At 65.3% G+C, this 16,095-nt stretch overlaps 1 protein-coding gene across 1 annotated transcript in view; it reads left to right on the top strand.

Annotated features, from left to right (window-relative positions):
• The window catches only part of SLC12A9 (solute carrier family 12 member 9), a 37,515-nt gene that overhangs the window by 9,193 nt on the left and 12,227 nt on the right, over positions 1-16,095 (top strand). Inside the window, exons 3-10 of the mRNA XM_019532529.1 lie at positions 3,671-3,918; positions 4,522-4,659; positions 4,991-5,290; positions 5,757-5,864; positions 6,006-6,117; positions 8,603-8,760; positions 11,675-11,757; positions 15,104-15,228. Coding sequence (XP_019388074.1) covers positions 3,671-3,918; positions 4,522-4,659; positions 4,991-5,290; positions 5,757-5,864; positions 6,006-6,117; positions 8,603-8,760; positions 11,675-11,757; positions 15,104-15,228 — 1,272 coding nt within the window. The remainder of the gene's footprint in view (positions 1-3,670; positions 3,919-4,521; positions 4,660-4,990; positions 5,291-5,756; positions 5,865-6,005; positions 6,118-8,602; positions 8,761-11,674; positions 11,758-15,103; positions 15,229-16,095) is intronic.

Here is a 16,095-nt window from a genome sequence, read left to right on the forward strand (position 1 = left end):
GACTTCAGCAAGACTTTTTGATACAGTCTCTTACAACATTGTCCCGGGGAAGCTAGGGATGTGCGGGCTGGATGAACGGACTGGAAGCTGGATAGAAAGCTAGCTGAAGCATCAGACTCCAAAAGTAGTCACCAATGGCTCCATGTTTAGTTGGCAGCAGGTGTAAAGTGGAGTGCCCCAGAGGTCAGTCCTGAGACCAGTTTTGTTCAATGTTTTCATCAATGACCTGGAAGATGGGATGTGGTGCACCCCCAGCAAGCTTGCAGTTGACACTGAGCTGGGGGGAGTAATAGATACACTGGAGGGGAGGGCTGGGATTCAGAGTGACCGAGACAGATTGGAGGACTGGGCCAAAGGAAATCTCATGCGGTTCAACAAGGACAAGTGCAAAGTCCTGCGCTTAGGAGGGAGCAATCCCCTGCACCAGGACAGGCTGGGGGGACGGGCTGGGCAGCAGGTCTGCAGAAAAGGGCCTGGGGGGACAGGGGACAAGAAGCTGAACAGGAGCCGGCAGTGTGCCCTCGGTGCCAAGAAGGCCGATGGCATCCTGGGCTGCGTTGGGAGGAGCGCTGCCAGCACATCGAGGGCAGTTATTGTTCCCCTCTATTCAGCACAGGTGAGGCCACATCTGGAGTCCTGTGTCCCATTGTGGGCCCCCACTACAGAAAGGATTTGGACAAATTGAACAGAGTCCAGAGGAAGACAACAAAAATGGCTTGGGGCCTGGGGGATATGACTTGTGAGGAGAGGCTGAGGGAACTGGATTTATTTAGTCTGCAGAAGAGAAGACCGAGGTGGGATTTAATAGGAGTCATGTCCAATTTTGCCTGCCCCCGCCCCTTACATGTGGACAAGTCAGAGAGAGTTGCAGGAGGGTAGCAGAAGTGGTTGTGGGGCTGGGGGACAGGACTGGTGAGGAGGGGCTGAGGGAACTGGGCTGCTTTAGTCTGCAGAAGAGAAGACAGAGGGGGATTGAATAGCAGCCGTCACCTCCCTGCAGGGGGGCTGCAAAGAGGCTGGAGCTGGACTGGTCTCAGTGGGGGCAGATGACAGAACAAGGAGCAATGGGCTCAAGCTGCAGCAAGGGAAGTTGAGGCTGGATATTAGGAAAAACCCTCTCCCTAGGAGGGTGGTGAAGCCCTGGGGCAGATTACCCAGAGCAGTGGTGGAGTCTCCATCCATGGAAGTTTTTAAGACCCACGTAGATAAGGCCTTGGCTTGGATGCTGTAGCTGGGGCTGGGGCTGGGCCTGCTTGGAGCAGGGGGTCAGACTAGATGTGACCTCCTGAGGTCCCTGCAACCCTCATTTTCTGACTCTATCATTTGAAGACTTATCAAATCCCCCCTCAGTCTTCTCTTCTCCAGTCTAAATAACCCTGGTTCTTCCAGCCAGACCTGGGAAGCAAGATGTATGGGGACTCGAGTCACTTTTGCCCATCTCCACTGGATTCTTTTGGGGCTTCCCAGCTGGCCGGTGCGTCTTGAACTGTGAAGCCCAAAATCAGACAAAGGACTCCAGTGCTGAATAGAGCAAGAAAATCACTTCTCTTGATCTGCAAGCAACTCTGCTGCTAGCACGACCCAGTCTGCCGTTGACCTTTTCTGCAAGAAGAGCACGCTGTCGGCAACTTGTTCAGCCTCTGCCTGCCAGGGTGTCACCCTTGCTGTTCTCCCCTCTCGCCCTGACCCCGAGGCTTCCTGGGGACCTATCTCCCGCACCTCAGAACAAGCAGATGCCTAATGCAGTCAAAGGGGTCTTTGCATCCATTTGCCATCCTTCTCCACGGCCCCCGAGACTGTGCACACGCAGCCCCCCAACCTCTGAGTTATCCCTTAATTGCCCTGAAAGGGAGAAAACAGCTGTGATCCAGGGCTCGCGCTGGAGTTTCTTGCCCTGCAGAAAACAAGATCAAGGGGCAGATTGGTTAAAAAGAGACGTTTTCCTTGTGCCCTGGAGCAGTAACAACTTCTGCGTGCTCCGTTCAATCGGTGCGGCCCCACCGCTGCCTCCTTCCCCGGCCCGCCCTTGGCAGGGCTGCAGTCCTGTGACCGGTCCCACCACGCCTCCCCGATCCCGACTGCATCACGTGTCTGCGATCACACTCGGGCCTCCAGTTCCTCCTGCTTATTCCCCAAGCCTCTGGCATTAGCGTGTAAACATCTTAGATAACCAGCGGTTGCCCTCGTTTCTCCCTGCGGACGTTGCTAAGGCCCCCACGTCCTCGCCTCTTACTTGCTTCCTGTCCGGGTCCCCGGGCTGCCTACTTGCCTCCGGGCTCCTGCCTCCATCCCTGGTTGGAAGCCGCGCGGCAGGCCCCGAGCCCTGCTAGCATCACCTACGATGCCCCCTCCAAGGCGGTGGTGCTGCGTGTTGGTGCAGAGATCGCCCCTCCTGCAGGATCAGGCAGCCCAACCCGTCAGGGGGGCCGAGGTTTTGCTTGTCCCAATGTGCTTGGGAGTGGAGGAATCGCTGGGGCGGGGGCTGGTGCCCGGTGAGCCCGCTCTGCGTCTCTGCTTTACCAGGCAGGCTCTTCATTTTGGGGGCCTGGCTGTGGGTGCTAGAGCCGGTGTTGTGGGGGGCATGGCTGGGGGCATTGCCCCTGCCTCCGCTCCACTGACCTTTAGCCTCTGCCACTTGCCCTTCAGCTGGGTGCCATGTGTGCCAGGCCCAGGCGTCTCCCCCAGAGCCACAGCCAGCCTGGGCAGTGCTGGGTGCCCAGCAGGTGTTCACCCCAGTGCAGCAAAGCCAGAGGAGGGTGAAGGGCCTGGGGCTTGTGTCTGGAGACGGCTTAATCCAGCTGGAGGTGCCCCAGTCTGGTCTGCAGCCACCACCTACCCTGGGGGACACCGTGCGCGTGCCCAGGTGGAGGGGGGCAGAGGTGGGCACTGTCGGGGGCGGGAGGAGCTGCATTGAACTAACTTTTATCGAGAGCCCTGGACTGGGCTGGCAGGGCTAGGGGCAGGGGGCGGGTACTTGGGGCCCGTGGGGCTTTCTCTGGTGATACAGCAGGGCACTGGCAGTGGTGCGGGGAGCCTAGGGGTGTGGCAAGGTGGTGCGTTGGCATACCCGGGCATTGTGGGTCGGGACACCGTGGCAGGAACAGGCTTGGCACCGTCCATCCTGCCCTCTGCCAGCTGGGAGCGGTGTGTGCGCAGCCCCCTCCTGCCCCCTTGTCCACGGGCCAGGCTGCCCGGGCTGGAAGCAGCCCGTGGCCGGCTGCCCGGGGGTCTGGCCGCCTCGGTGTCCGGTGCTGGGCGCTGGCGCTGCATGCGGTGGAGCAGCAGCACCCTCTAGTGCCCGCCGGGGGGATGGTGGGGCGGGCATCGTGCTCGGCTCCACGTGGCACAGGTGGCAGGGCCCAGCACGCAGCCGCGGAGGCAGGGCGTGTGGAGGACCCTCGGCCGGGGCACGGCCTCTGCCAGCTGGATGCGGGGCCCTTGCAGGGGCTGCCACGCGGCGTGGGCCGTGCCCTGCCACAAGCAGCGCGTGGCTGGTGGCAGCGCACGGCGTGCGCGCTGGGTCTCTCCAGAGAGCGCCGGGGGTGGAAAAGGAGGCGCTCATGCTCACGGGCAGTGTTGGGGCTTGGGGTATATGAGGAGCTGGTGGGGGGGGTTGCTGTGCCTGAGGTCCCTGTGTTGTGTCCCCCGACTTGCCCTCGCGGGGGGCCAGCGGTGGCCTGCTGCCTGGGCTGGTCCTGGCACGGCCGTGCGGAGCTAGCGCAGGGTGCTGGAGCGCTCGGTGCCAGCCTAACCTTGGCCCTTGTGTGTCCCGCCCGCTGGCAGGTTTTGTGGTGGGGCAGGCTGGGCTGTACCAGGCCCTGGCCATGTTCGTGGTGGCCTACTTCATCATCGGCATGACGGTGCTGTCCGTGTGCGCCATCTCCACCAACGGGGCGCTGGATGCCGGTGGAGCCTACTGTATCCTTGCCCAGAAACGCCCTGCCGTGCTCCCCAGCCCAGCCCCCAAGCCCAGCCCTGAGCGGTGCGGGGGCATTAGCAAGGCAGATCCTTTCCCCAGGCTGGTCCCATGTCTCTGCATGGGTCAGGCTGGACCCCCATCAGTCAGTGGTGGTCGTGCCATGCCAGGGCGACCTGCAGAGAGGGGCATGGCATGTTTCTGGGGAGAAGCTCCCCAGCATTAGCTGGCAGAGCCTTAGTCAAGGGGCATTTGGGGCAGAGCCAGGCTAGGGCCCCCTGCCCTGCTCCAGGGGTGCAGCTCCTTGGTGCCAGGCCCTGGAGCTACCCAGCAGTGCCTTTGGCCCACAGGGCTGCCCTGGGGGCTGCGGGACCAGGAGAGTGGGGCAGAGGCCGTGACACCCGCCCCGTGGGGCAGTGCAGCCTATGGGGCATGACTGAGGGGCACTGGCAGGGCTGGGGGCTGAGCCCAGGGAGGGCATTGAATACCGTGAAGGGGGTGTTTAGGGGCTGTTGTTGGGGAAGGGGGCAGAGGGTGGTGCCACTGCCCATATTGGGGCCTTCCCACCCCCGTCTGTTCCTCTGCCTTCCTTGACCCCGGTGCAGACATGATCAGCCGGGCCCTCGGCCCTGAGTTTGGGGGCAGCATGGGGATCCTGTTCTTCCTGGCCAACGTCTGCGGCAGTGCCCTCTACGTCCTGGGGCTGGTCGAGGCCATCGTTGACATCTACGGGATCCCCCCGGGTAAGGCACTGTTGGCGTCGGGCCTGTTCCTCTCCCCGTGCGCTGCCCCCCACCCCAGGCCACGGCTCTCAGCGCTGGATGATCCAGAGCGGCAGCCTCCCCCAGGGTGCTGGCCCCGGGGCACGGATACAAGTCTCCATCGTCAGGACGTGACGCCCCTGTCCTCCCCCAGCCCAGCGTGGCTGCTCTGAGCGTCACGAGTTTGAGGGGCTCAGTCATGAGCACAAAGCGGGCACCTTTGTGCCCCAGGCCTGAGCTCACCCTGGAGTGGGCAGTGAGGGGTGGGGGGCTGCCCCTGCATCCCTGCTCACCCCGGCTCTTCTCTCGGCAGGCCAGAGCGTGGGCACCGGCTCCCAGGTCCTGCCCCGCAGCTACTGGTACGAGCTGCTCTACGGCACGTTCGTGCTCCTGCTGTGCCTGCTCGTGTGCCTGGTGGGCGCCTCCATCTACGCCAAGGCCACCTTCCTCATCTTCATTGTCGTCATGGGCGTGCTGGGCACCGTCCTCGTCAGCTTCTTTGCCGTGGGCCCTACCGTGGTGCGGCTGCTGCGCCCGCAGGGCAACACCTCCGTCAGCCTCAACGGCTCCTTCACCGGCTTCCGGCTGGCCACGCTGCGGGGCAACCTGGCGGGTGAGACGCGCCCGCGGCTCCCGAGCCCTGCCCGGCTCTGCCCTGAACCTGCTTTGCTCTGCCCTGCTCTTCCCTCTGTCCCTCCCCTTACGTCTTGGGCCCCTGGCCCTGCCTGCCCCCGGCCCGGCAGGGGCTGGTGCTTGGCTGGGACTCGCCTTGGGGGATGGAGAGACGCCCTGGGCTGAGCCCCACTGCAGTCTGCCCCCCGTGCCCACCGCACCTCTCTGCCAGCGGGCGTGCGGGCACCTAGTCCGAGCTGTGGAGGGGTCGGGCGATGCCCAGTGTTGGCCCTGGGTTGATGCCGCTCCCATGCCTGTGGCTGTGCTCGGGGCTGAGGGGACCCCGGCTTGGGCTGGCGGGGCTGCGAGCTGTGTTGTGCGGGGGGAGCAGGCCGCGTGGCAGCTGTGGTGTCGCCGGTGGCCCCTGCCGTGGCCTGAGGGCCTCACGCCTGCGCTGTGCCCCGCAGCTGGCTACAGCGTGGACTACACCACGGGGCACACCATGAGCTTCAGCACCGTCTTCGCCGTCATGTTCAACGGCTGCACCGGCATCATGGCCGGGGCCAACATGTCCGGTGAGGAGCGGCAGGGCAGGGGGTGGCAGGGCTGGATGGTGGGGGGCAGAGCTGGGGGCTGAGGGAGCAGCAGGGCATTGGTGGGGGGCAGCAGGGGCCCTGTATCCCCTGACCGAGGCCGCTCGCCTCCCGCCCTTGCAGGGGACCTGAAGCGCCCCAGCTACTCCATCCCGCGGGGCACCATCACGGCTGTGCTCTTCACCTACGTCGTCTACAACCTGCTGGCCTTCCTGCTGTGCTGCACCTGCGACAGGTACTGCCCCGCGTCCCCCTTTCCACCCCTTCCCTGGCTGGCAGCCTGTGCCCCCTTCCTCCAGGCTGGGGGGAACCCAGCCAGCTGAGCCCTGCCCTAGGGGGCCTTGCCCTGTGTCCTGCATGGGGCTGCTGCGGGGTCAGGGGAAGCCCCTGGGACCCCAGGCTGAGGGGCTGGCACGGCCTCGTGCAGCTTCCCTGTGCCCCACGTGGGGTCTGCGCTCCAGCATGCCGGCACCTGGGCCCCCTGGGACCTGCAGCACCCCGGGGCTGCCTGGCAGGCCCAGACCCCCCCAGCAGGGTCCATGGCTTGGGTTGCAGCACCGTGAGTCCAGCAACCACGTGGCCCCTGCCGGTGCACCGAGCTGAGCTCACACCCGCGTGCTACCACCCTCTGCCAAGCGGGACGCACCTGCCTGCCCCAGCCCGAGCGCTCCCCTGGCCCGGGGCCGGCAGCCTGCCGAGCGTGCAGGACGGGGCGGGACAGGCAGCAGGCTTGAGCTTCCCCGGGGGGCCGCTGCGCTCAGCTGTTCATTTTCCGCTTGGGAAAGTGCTACCATCAATCTGGTGGGCCGGGGCGGCGGCAGGAATGGGCTGGAATTAGAGCTGTCATGTTCTAATATCTTAATGCACAGCCATTGCTCACGATGACAGAGGACAGGCCGGCTCGTCCCCCCTCCCCCTGCTGTGCTGTACTCTCCTCCCCCACACAGTCCTGCCGCTCCTTCCTGCCTCGCTTAATCAGCTTCCCTGATCAGCGCAGAGCCCCCCCAGCCCTTTTCAGGGTCTTCCCTCCCCGCATCTTGCTGGCAGTCCTGGCAGTGCTCACAGGTTAGCTTGAGGCCCTGAAATGCAGCCACTTCTGGGGAGGAGGAATTAGGCCATGGGTGCCCAAGCAGCCTCTGCTGTCTCAGTGTAGGGGATGGGACCCTGACTTCAAAGGACCATGGTAATGCCCACATGTGGTACCTTGTATGGATTTGGGCATGTGCCCCGGGGTGGGCAAGGAGCAGACTATTCCCTGCTGGGACTTGAAGCTGGGAAGCCAGGCTGTGCCCATCTCTGCTGCAAACCTGATGGCAGGGGAGAGCCAAGGCTGGGGTGCCAGCCTTGTCCCCCTGTCCATGAGGTCTCTGATGCCAGCCCAGCGGGCAGAGGGAGCCTCGGGGGCCGGAGTGGCATGTGGAGGGGGCCTCTTGGTGCTGGGTGCCAGCCAGGTACTCCCCCGCCCCTAGGAACAAGGTGATCAATCCTTCGGTAATTAGGTATTAATTGCGGGCCAGGCTGATGTTTAAGATCTGTGCTCATTTATCTCGCACCTGCGCGAATCCTCTTGTTAAGATGCAATTAAAGCCTGGGCCGTCTGTGTGTCTGTAATGCTCTAGCAGCTTCCCCCGCTTTCCGCCACCGGTTTCCTCCTTGCATGTTGGCCAGTTGGCTCCCGAGGAGCCGGGAGCTTCTTGGCTGCTGTCTTGCTGCGCCAGGCAGGTGGCTGCGGCCGACCGGCGGCTTGTTTGGGTCTCGGCCGTGAGGAAGCAACCGCGGCCAGGAGCTGCAGCGGCAGGGCTTCTCTGCAAGCCGCCGAGGGGCTGGGCCGCGAGGCTGCGGGCTGCCTTGGGGCCGCACGTGTGCGGTGAATAACCCCGCTGTGGTGCTGGGGACTGCTGGTCCCCCTGCCCGGCCCGCGCGCCAGCCCGGCCCAGCGGAGATCGGGCTCACCCTGCTCGCGGGAGCGCAGCCAGGCCGGGACGCCCTGGGCAGGGCTGTGCTCGCAGGCTGCTTTCGTAGCTCCTTGCAGGATGGGGGAAGTTTCCTCAGCGTGGAGCTCACCAGAGCTTTGCCTGAGCACAGAGGAGATCCCCAGCTCTGAGTGCCAGTGTGCCTGTGGCACGCACATCTGTTTTGCTCAGCCCTACGGTGCCCCTCGATGCCAACCTGCAGCCCCTACCCCTGGGTGCCCTCTGGGATCTGCCACCAGTGGGAGGGAAGGGGAAGCCTCTGGGCTGGTACTGGCAAGGTGTGGAGGAGCTTCTGACCCTGCAGCCCATCCCTGTGCCAGCCTAACCAGGCCAGGGCCCTGCTGCCCGCTGCTGTGCTCCTTCTCATACCCACCGAGAAGCAGGGCTGCCCCAGCCCCGCTTGCTGCCAGGGGTGCCTGCCAGTTTGCCTGGAGCAGAGGAGGTTCCCGCTTGTCCCCTGTACAGGGGCCGGGCCAGGGCACGTGGACATGGATGGCACAGAAGGTGCCCGTCTGGCTTCCCCAGCTGGGTGCCCGGAGGCTGGGTGCAAACTCCTGGGCTCTGGGCAGTGCCAGGCATCCCCTGGCACATCCTGCCTGCTGCCCCTTCGCAGGCTGGGACCTTCGGCCCGGTTGCCCGTTCCCTATGCCTCTGCACCCTCACGAGCCTGGTCCGTGCATGTGGCATGTACCTGGCGTGTATCCAGGGCCCGTGTCCCCCTGGCTCAGCCTCTCTCTTTGCTGGCAGGAACCTGCTGCAGAATGACTACGGCTTCCTGCGGGACATCAACGTGTGGCCACCCTTTGTCAGCATTGGCGTGTACTGCTCCACGCTCTCCGCCGCCATGAGCAACCTCATCGGTGCCTCCCGCGTCCTCTATGCGCTGGCCAAGGATGACCTGTTCGGTGAGTGCCCTGCGGGGCCAGCACTGCTCCTGGGAGGTGCCCCACGTGCCCCCTGCATGGCTGGAGCTGCCCTCTCTCCTGGGGTGGTCGCCTGCAGGGCAGGGCCACTGGCTCCAGGAGGTTGGGCGGCCGCGGGAGAATCCCCCTGTGCCCGGTGCTGTACGGGGCCTCAGACACATGGCTGAGACTTTCTGGCTGGGCCCAGCAGAGGGCGGCGCGCGCCGTCTCGACTCCTGTCCAGGCGTCTCCGCTTGTCATCCCAGGCGGTGGTTCAAGCAGCCTGGCCATCCCCATGGCAACAGCTGATGGTCCCGCGGTCCCTCGGCAACAGCATCCACCTGCCCTCGCATCGCGCAGCCGGGCACAGCTGGGGCGGGAGCTGGTGCTCCTGGGTCCCCGCCACCCCCTGCTCCATATAACACTGGGCACAAGCCCGGAGATGCTCCCAGGGCCGGAGGAGCCTGGCTGCCCCGTGGCAGGGGCCTGGGCTGCCCCGGAGAGCCCCCCCAGGCTGCAGCCTTGCCCAGCGCCCGCCCCAGCTGACGATCGGGGGCCTACGTGGTGCCCAGTCTCCAAAGGTCCCCGCAGCTGGGCAGGGGACTGCAGCCGCCAGCCCCGCGCCCTCCCCCTCTTCCTTCTCCTTTCCTTCTGCCGCCTCCCCTCGCTCTTCCCTCCGGCTCCCCGGCTCCGGCGCTTGGGCTTGGGCGTCCTTCCCAGTCCTCTGTCTCCTTGGCACACTTCCCCGGCAGGCGAGGGGGGCGGCGCGGAGCCTGGGGACGTGGCTCGCCTGCGCAGGTGCGGGGGCACCGGCCCCACCTGCCGTGGGTCGCCCCGCACCGGCTGGGGTGGGGGGCGGACAGGCAGTCCCCGGGAGCCCCTGGGGTGAGCGGGGTCTGTGCTGCAGCCCCCCCAGCCCTGGGCCCTTGCCAGCACTCAAGGACGCCAGACAAGAGCACAGGCACTTTGATTTCATTATCTCCTGGCCCACTTGGGCTTCTCCAGCCAATTGAATAAATATCCTCTGGCAGCGGCCTGCCGCAGGTCCCCGCGCTGCCTCCCCCCAGCCGAGGCCGGCGGGTGGTGTGCCCCGGCTGGAGCAGGGGTGGGCGGCAGGACCCCTGGGTTTCGCCCCCCCAGCTCTGATGCTTGGTCCTGCTTCGTGCCTCAGTTTCCCCATCGAGGGGGTATCTGGTCCCCACCCCCGCCTCGAGCTGTTCAGCAGCAAGGCAGGTTCTTGCTGTCTGGCTGCTGAGACCCTGCCGGCACAGGGTGGGCTGGGGGCCTGCTCCCTCCCCCCCAGCAGCCTGGAGCAATGTCCATGGAAAGGGGGAGGGTTGTGAGCGGTGCCAGGAGGGGCAGGGCTCTGGGGCTCAGGTCTTGCTGCAGTTCCCAGAGTCCCGTGGGGCCCTTCCCTTCCCAGCCACTTCACTCCTGGGGATGCGCTGGTGGGCCGGGGGGAGCCCTGGGCAGCATGGGCAGGGAGATCGCAAGGACCGAGGTGCCTGTGCCCGGCAGCCAGGGGTCGAGGGGGCAGCCTGGCCCTGCCCTGGAGCCGCTGGCGGGGAGGGGGATTGTTGACCCCCCAGGCACCACGGCGCTCCTCCCCGCTGCGCCCCCCTCAGCTCAGCGCTCCCAGGCTGCGCGTGCGCCGCGGCTGGCAACTGATAACCAGACTAACGTGCTGTGACCGCGTGACACCATCCCACCTCCCCGGGCGTGCGCTGGGGCAGCCGTGGCCTGCAGCTGAACCACCGCAGGCTCTCGCCTCCTCGGCCCGGCAGGGCAGGGCAGAGCCGTCCATGGGCCGATGTAGGAGTGCGTGCGGCCGACCCCAGGGTCGCAGCCCCTTGGGGTGCAGGAGCGGGTGCTGAGCTGCAGCAAGGCACGGGGGGGGCACTTGCTGCCCCAGCTTGCTGCCAAGGGATGCCACGGCGCCAGCTGCCAGAGCCACGGCACATGCTCCCTTGATGCTCGGCGAGCGTTTCCTCCTGCTGCCGGGCCGTGGCTTCCCGCCTTGCCCTGCTGATCCTCCCCGACCACGTACCCCCAGCTCCCTCCCTGCGTACTCAGCTCTCAGCCACTATCCCTATGAGCACCCGCCTGCTTCCCACTCGTGGCGGCCGCCAGGACCTGGCAGTGATGAGATCTGGGTCTTTCCATGGACTTTTTTTTTTTTTTTTTTTTTAAATTAATCAAGCCTCTCGAAGCTGTCGCCCTGCTTCCCCCGTCGCTCTAAATCCTTCAGCCTCTGTGGGGCGGCGCTGATCGGCAGTACAAACACATAAATTACCCGCTCGTCACCATAAATCGAGTTCTCCCAAAGAAGGGGGGTTGGGGGGGAAGAAGCCGCACCATTGTAATTAATTGTCCCAATCGCTAAATTAATTTCAGTTTTAATTATCCTCCCCGCCGGCTGCCTCCAGGCCTGAGTTGCCGCATCGCTGCCACCCCGCAGCTTCCCCATCCAGGAGCCAGGCCCGCGGCGCTCCCCAGCTTCCTGCTCTGATCCTGGGGGAAGGGGCTGGTCTGTCCGCCAAGCTGAATTTGGGCGGGCGGTGCTGGCGGGGCCCGGTGCTGCCCAGCGGGGGGGTCACGGATTTCAGTGCCAGTGCAGACCCCTAGCCTCCGGAGCTGGCCAGAGAGGATTGCTCTTAAACAGGGCCTGGGGAGATTTTGGGGTTACCAAGCTGAGGATGAGGGCTTCTGGTGGCCTTTTGGTGTAGGATGGAGGTGGGTGAGGAGGACGTGTTGGGAACAAACGCTCTTTGGCCACTGAATGGTGCCCACGCCGGTGCCCCAAGGCCTGGGGTCAGAGAGAGCTGACACCCAGCGTGTGCCAGCCCCATGTTCGGCCCCCTGCCCCGCTCCTTTGAAATCCCCTCTAACGAGGCGTTTGCTTCCCTTTCACTGGCAGGCAGAGCCCTGGCGCCAGCCAAGAAAACCTCCCGCAGCGGAAACCCCTGGGTGGCCGTGGTCATGTCCTGGGCGCTGGTGCAGGTGAGTGTGCCGCGTGGCCCTGAGCTCTCTCCCCTGTGCCTCCAGCCAGGCGGGCAGCCTTGTGCAGTGCGACCACCTCTGGGGTGGGGAGCAGCAGCTGCTAGCGCAGCACCATCGTGGTCAGCAGGAACGAGCCTCGGGGAGGGCTGTCGCGCCCGGGTCTGCCTTGAGGTGTTGCACTGGGGTTTAGAGGGGGCAGCTGGCTCCGCGGGGAAGGCACGAGGGGCTGGAGTTCACCTCGGTGCCAGCAGGTCCCAGACCTACTTTTAACCCCTCCGTGCAGGAGGCGGGACTCGGCTGCTTTCCCTCCCCGCAGAGGCCCCCACCTTCACAGCGGAGTTCCCTTTGGTTTCCCAAGGAGCTGGTGTGAGCCTTGGTTGTCCTTTGCCAGGCACACAGTGCCCTTGCCCCGGCCTGTCACAGCCCCCTCTTCCCGAGGACCCAGGCCGGCTGAGCGCCAGGGGCTCCTCTGAATCTCACGTGCAAGCTCTGCCTGGTCTCCCACTGCCGCCACTGCCTCCATCCCGGGTGAATTAAGCAACTGGCCCGAGCCCGTGCGCGAGCAGCTGCGAGGCGGGGGCCTCCAGCCAATCGGGAGCGGTGCTCGCCGGCCCCGCGTGGCCCCCACTCTCTCCGGGCCGCCAAATTGGACAAATATGTGTAATGCTAAAAAATTGCCCCATTAGTCGGCAGGGAACATGCACAAAAGGCCCTCGCGGCTTGGCCCTCCCCAGGTTGCCATCCAGCGCTGGTGCTGGGCGCCACATTGCTCTGCCTGTGCCAGCGCGGCTTCAGGGGGCTGAATCCCTGTTAGTGCTGGGGAGCCCGGCAGCTGGGCAGCTGGGGGCTTAGTGCAGCAGCCTGCCGGGGTGTTTGGCACCTCCAGGTCCCCGCAGCCGAGGGCAGCCCCAGGGCCCGGCTATGCCAGGGGAGCAGGGTGGGTTTGCTGCCAGGGAACGTTATTGGCAAGGCAGGTGCAGCCCCTGGAGATGCGTGCATTAAGAGGGGGAGCATTGCGTGCTAGGATGTGCAGCATCCGTGTGCACGAGGAAGATGCCCTCCCTGCCCTGGTGTGCCTGGGCGCTGTGAAGGAGAAGGCGCATGGGGAGCAGGCAGCTGCCCTGGTGGCTGGGGAAAGAGGAGGGGGCGTGGGATGAGCAAGCTATCAGGAGTCCAGGGGGCCTGTCTGGCACAGGCAGCCTGGCAGCGCCTGGGAGCCTTGGGCATGGATCGGGCCCTTCTGCAAAACCAGACCAGAGACAGCACTGCCCAGGGCCGGGTGAGACCTGGCCGCTCCCAGCTGGTGCAGTGGGAGCAGCGCCACCCTGCCTGCCAGCTGCTGGCTTATGGTTTGGTAGGGGGTGTCTGGCCAGGCTGGTCCCCTGGCAGCGTGACGATGCCCAGCAGCCCAGGGCTGGGGCCGTGGGTGCTGCTTTCTCCCACCCCGGCCCACATGGCGCTGCGTATCCCTGGGGGGATGCAGGAGGCTAGGCGCCTGCCCCAGCTGACGCTGCCAGGGTGCAACCTGCTGCCGTCGGCTGGCACCAGCCCCAGTGCTGAGGCGAGCAGCAGAGATGAAGGTGGCTAATCCTGGCCGGCTCCTCTGTGCAGCTTCTGGGCTGCATGACAGGTCAGCGCCAGGCAGCGCGAGCAAGAGCTTTTCCCTGGCAAACTTCTGCTTAGCGGTTGTTCCTTGGAGGCATTTTTCTTCCTCCTGAGCAAATTGAATGGAAGGGCCCAGCGTCTCCCGCCCTCCCCTGCGATTAGCTAATGGCTAGTTTGCATTTGGCTGCGCCGAGCCCAGCCCAGCAGGGGTGGGCGCTGCAGGGACAGTGACCGGGCGAAGCAGCCCACGCACGTGGGGGGGGGCTTATTCTTGGGTTTGGGCCCCGGGGGGGGGGCAGGAGAGGGCCTGGCTTGGCCTGAAGAGAGGGTCCCACTGCTGGACAGCTTTCCCAGCTTTGTTTGCCTGGATCCCGTCATGGAGTGGGGGGCATTTTCCACCTCCCTGCAGTGTCCAGGCCCCATCCAAGGTGACAGGCCATTGCCATAGCTGTGGCCCTGATGGGTACATGGTGTCCCTTTGCAAGGCCAGGAGCATGGCCAAAGCAGGTGCCAGCCCCATGCCTCAGAGCATCACAGGGCAGAGGATGAGCGTGCCCAGGCCCCCACAGCCTGCTCCCCAGGGCTCCCATCTCCTCTCCCTGGTCGTAGCTCAGAAGCGGGGTTTGATCCTGGCTAGTGGCTCTCCTATGCCCCCGTTCACGCCCTGCAGGCCTGGGGGGGTGGGAGAGATCATGCCTGCGGGGACCAGGCTGTGGGGCAGCGAGCACGGGCAGAGGGGCCAGGAGGGGAGCGCGGGTCCGGCCTTGCAGAGGGAGGGGTCCCAGCTGGGCTGGTCGCTGTCCCCACACGCACATCCAAACCGCTACGGGCTCTCCACTGCCTTCCCGCTCTGGGCCTCCCGTGCCCCCGGCTGCGCCTCTTGCTGACTCTTATTCCTCTCCCATCTCTGCCCTGTGAGGCCTCTCTAATAGCAGCTAATTGAGGGGTCCCTAATAGCGACTGCTCGCTCCCCCAGCTGCTTGCCCCCTCCCCTCCGCTCCGGGCCCCCAGCACTGGGGTTTGATACCTTTCAGCGGCAGATCCTTTACCTTGATGAGCAGCTAAATGAATTATAAATCAAAGGCAAATGGCTGAGAGAGCGACAGGCGGGGGGAGGGGGATGGGGGGGAGCCGGGGCTCCATTATAGCAGCCAGGCACGATTACCACTTGGCTTTGCGCTATTAAGCTCACAACGAGCTGAAATTCCCAATTGCTTAAATGGGTTGAATAATCTAAGGGGGAAAAAAACCCCTCCACTCTGAGCAATTACTCTGGGTCGAGCTGAACTGACAGCCCGCCGGCCCGCGCGGCTCCTCCGCCGAGCACGGCTCCCGCTGCGCCGTGGGGCAGAGCACGGGGCGAGCAGCCCACGTCAGCCGGGCGCAGGGTTGGTGCTGCGCGGGCGCGCCGGGAGCCGCATCCCCACGCTCGCGCGGGGCCGTGGCGTGGTGCCCGTGGCGTGGTGCCCGTGGGCTGGGGTGTTTGCATGCTCGGTGGGGATTCTGCTCCGTCGCCCAGCATCAGCAGCTGGGCTGGGAAGGGGGTCACGGCGGTCACAGCACCAAACCCCCGAGCCTGCGGGGCGGGGGGGAGTGGGGCAGGGTGCAAGGAAATGCAGCCAGTCCCAGAGACCCCTCCAGCCCCACAGCCTGCCAGCCCCTGCCCAGGCCATCGCGGCACCCCGTCCTCCCCTCGCAGCCCCCTTGGGCTTGCTGCTGACGGCGTCTTGTCTCCCCACAGCTGGTGCTGTTCTCTGGGAAGCTGAACACCATCGCGGCTATCGTGACCATCTTCTTCCTGCTGGTCTACGCCACCGTGGACCTGGCCTGCCTGGCACTGGAGTGGGCCTCAGCTCCCAATTTCAGGTACTTGGAGCTGGGGGTAGGAGAGGAAGGCTTCCTGCTGTCCAGGGGTTCACAGCAGGCCATGAGTCAAGGGGCCAAGGCCAGTTGTGCTCTGTGGCACAGGCTTCCCTTGCTGATGGCTTCGTCCCTGCTATACTTGCCATCCTCTTGGCTACCTGGGACCCAAGATGGGGACCGGGTGCCCTGACTCGGTGCTCTGGGGATGGGGCCTGGACCGCGGGGCTCTTCCCCTTCACCCAGCAGTCCCTGTTGCCAGCGAGTGCCATGTTCTGCCCCTCACTCAGTGCCAGGGTTTGCCCCCCGGCACAAGCGTGTGGCAAGCAGCAAGAGACACCTCCAGACAGTGGGGAGCTGGCGGCGCTTAGAGGGCTGCCGTGGTGCCCGGCTGTGGGGCCTGGGATGGTGCGTGTGGGGAAAGGGTTGCCTTGCCCTGCAGCACGGGACAGAGCTCTCCTAGGACCCTCCGAGCACCTGTCGCCTAGCTCCTTCCTCATGGTGCCCGCCTCACCTTGCTGCTCCTGGCAGCGCGGAGTTGGTGCTCTCGACGTCCGGCTGTGGCTTGTCTACACGCGTGAGGCTTTGCAGTGGGGATTGGGGGTGCTCCTTGGGGCGCCTGCTGTCTGCGTGCTCAGGGGGGTTATCCTGACACCCCAGGGACCCCTTTGCCATGCTCTCCAGTGGGCCGAGGTGCAGGGACCGTCCCACGCGGCTCCCTGGGGACAGGGTCCTGTCTGCCCAAAGAGATGCCTGAGCTCTGCCAGGCATCTCGGGTGGCTTCCAGGCAGGAGGACGAGAGATCCCCCCCTTCCCTCTCCCGCGGAGCCTGAAACCCAGCCGCCTGCGGCGGCCCTCCCCCTCCAGCTCCCG

The sequence above is a fragment of the Crocodylus porosus genome, unplaced genomic scaffold, assembly GCF_001723895.1.
Source record: "Crocodylus porosus isolate Cpor-Errol unplaced genomic scaffold, CroPor_comp1, whole genome shotgun sequence".
NCBI lineage: Eukaryota > Metazoa > Chordata > Crocodylia > Crocodylidae > Crocodylus > Crocodylus porosus.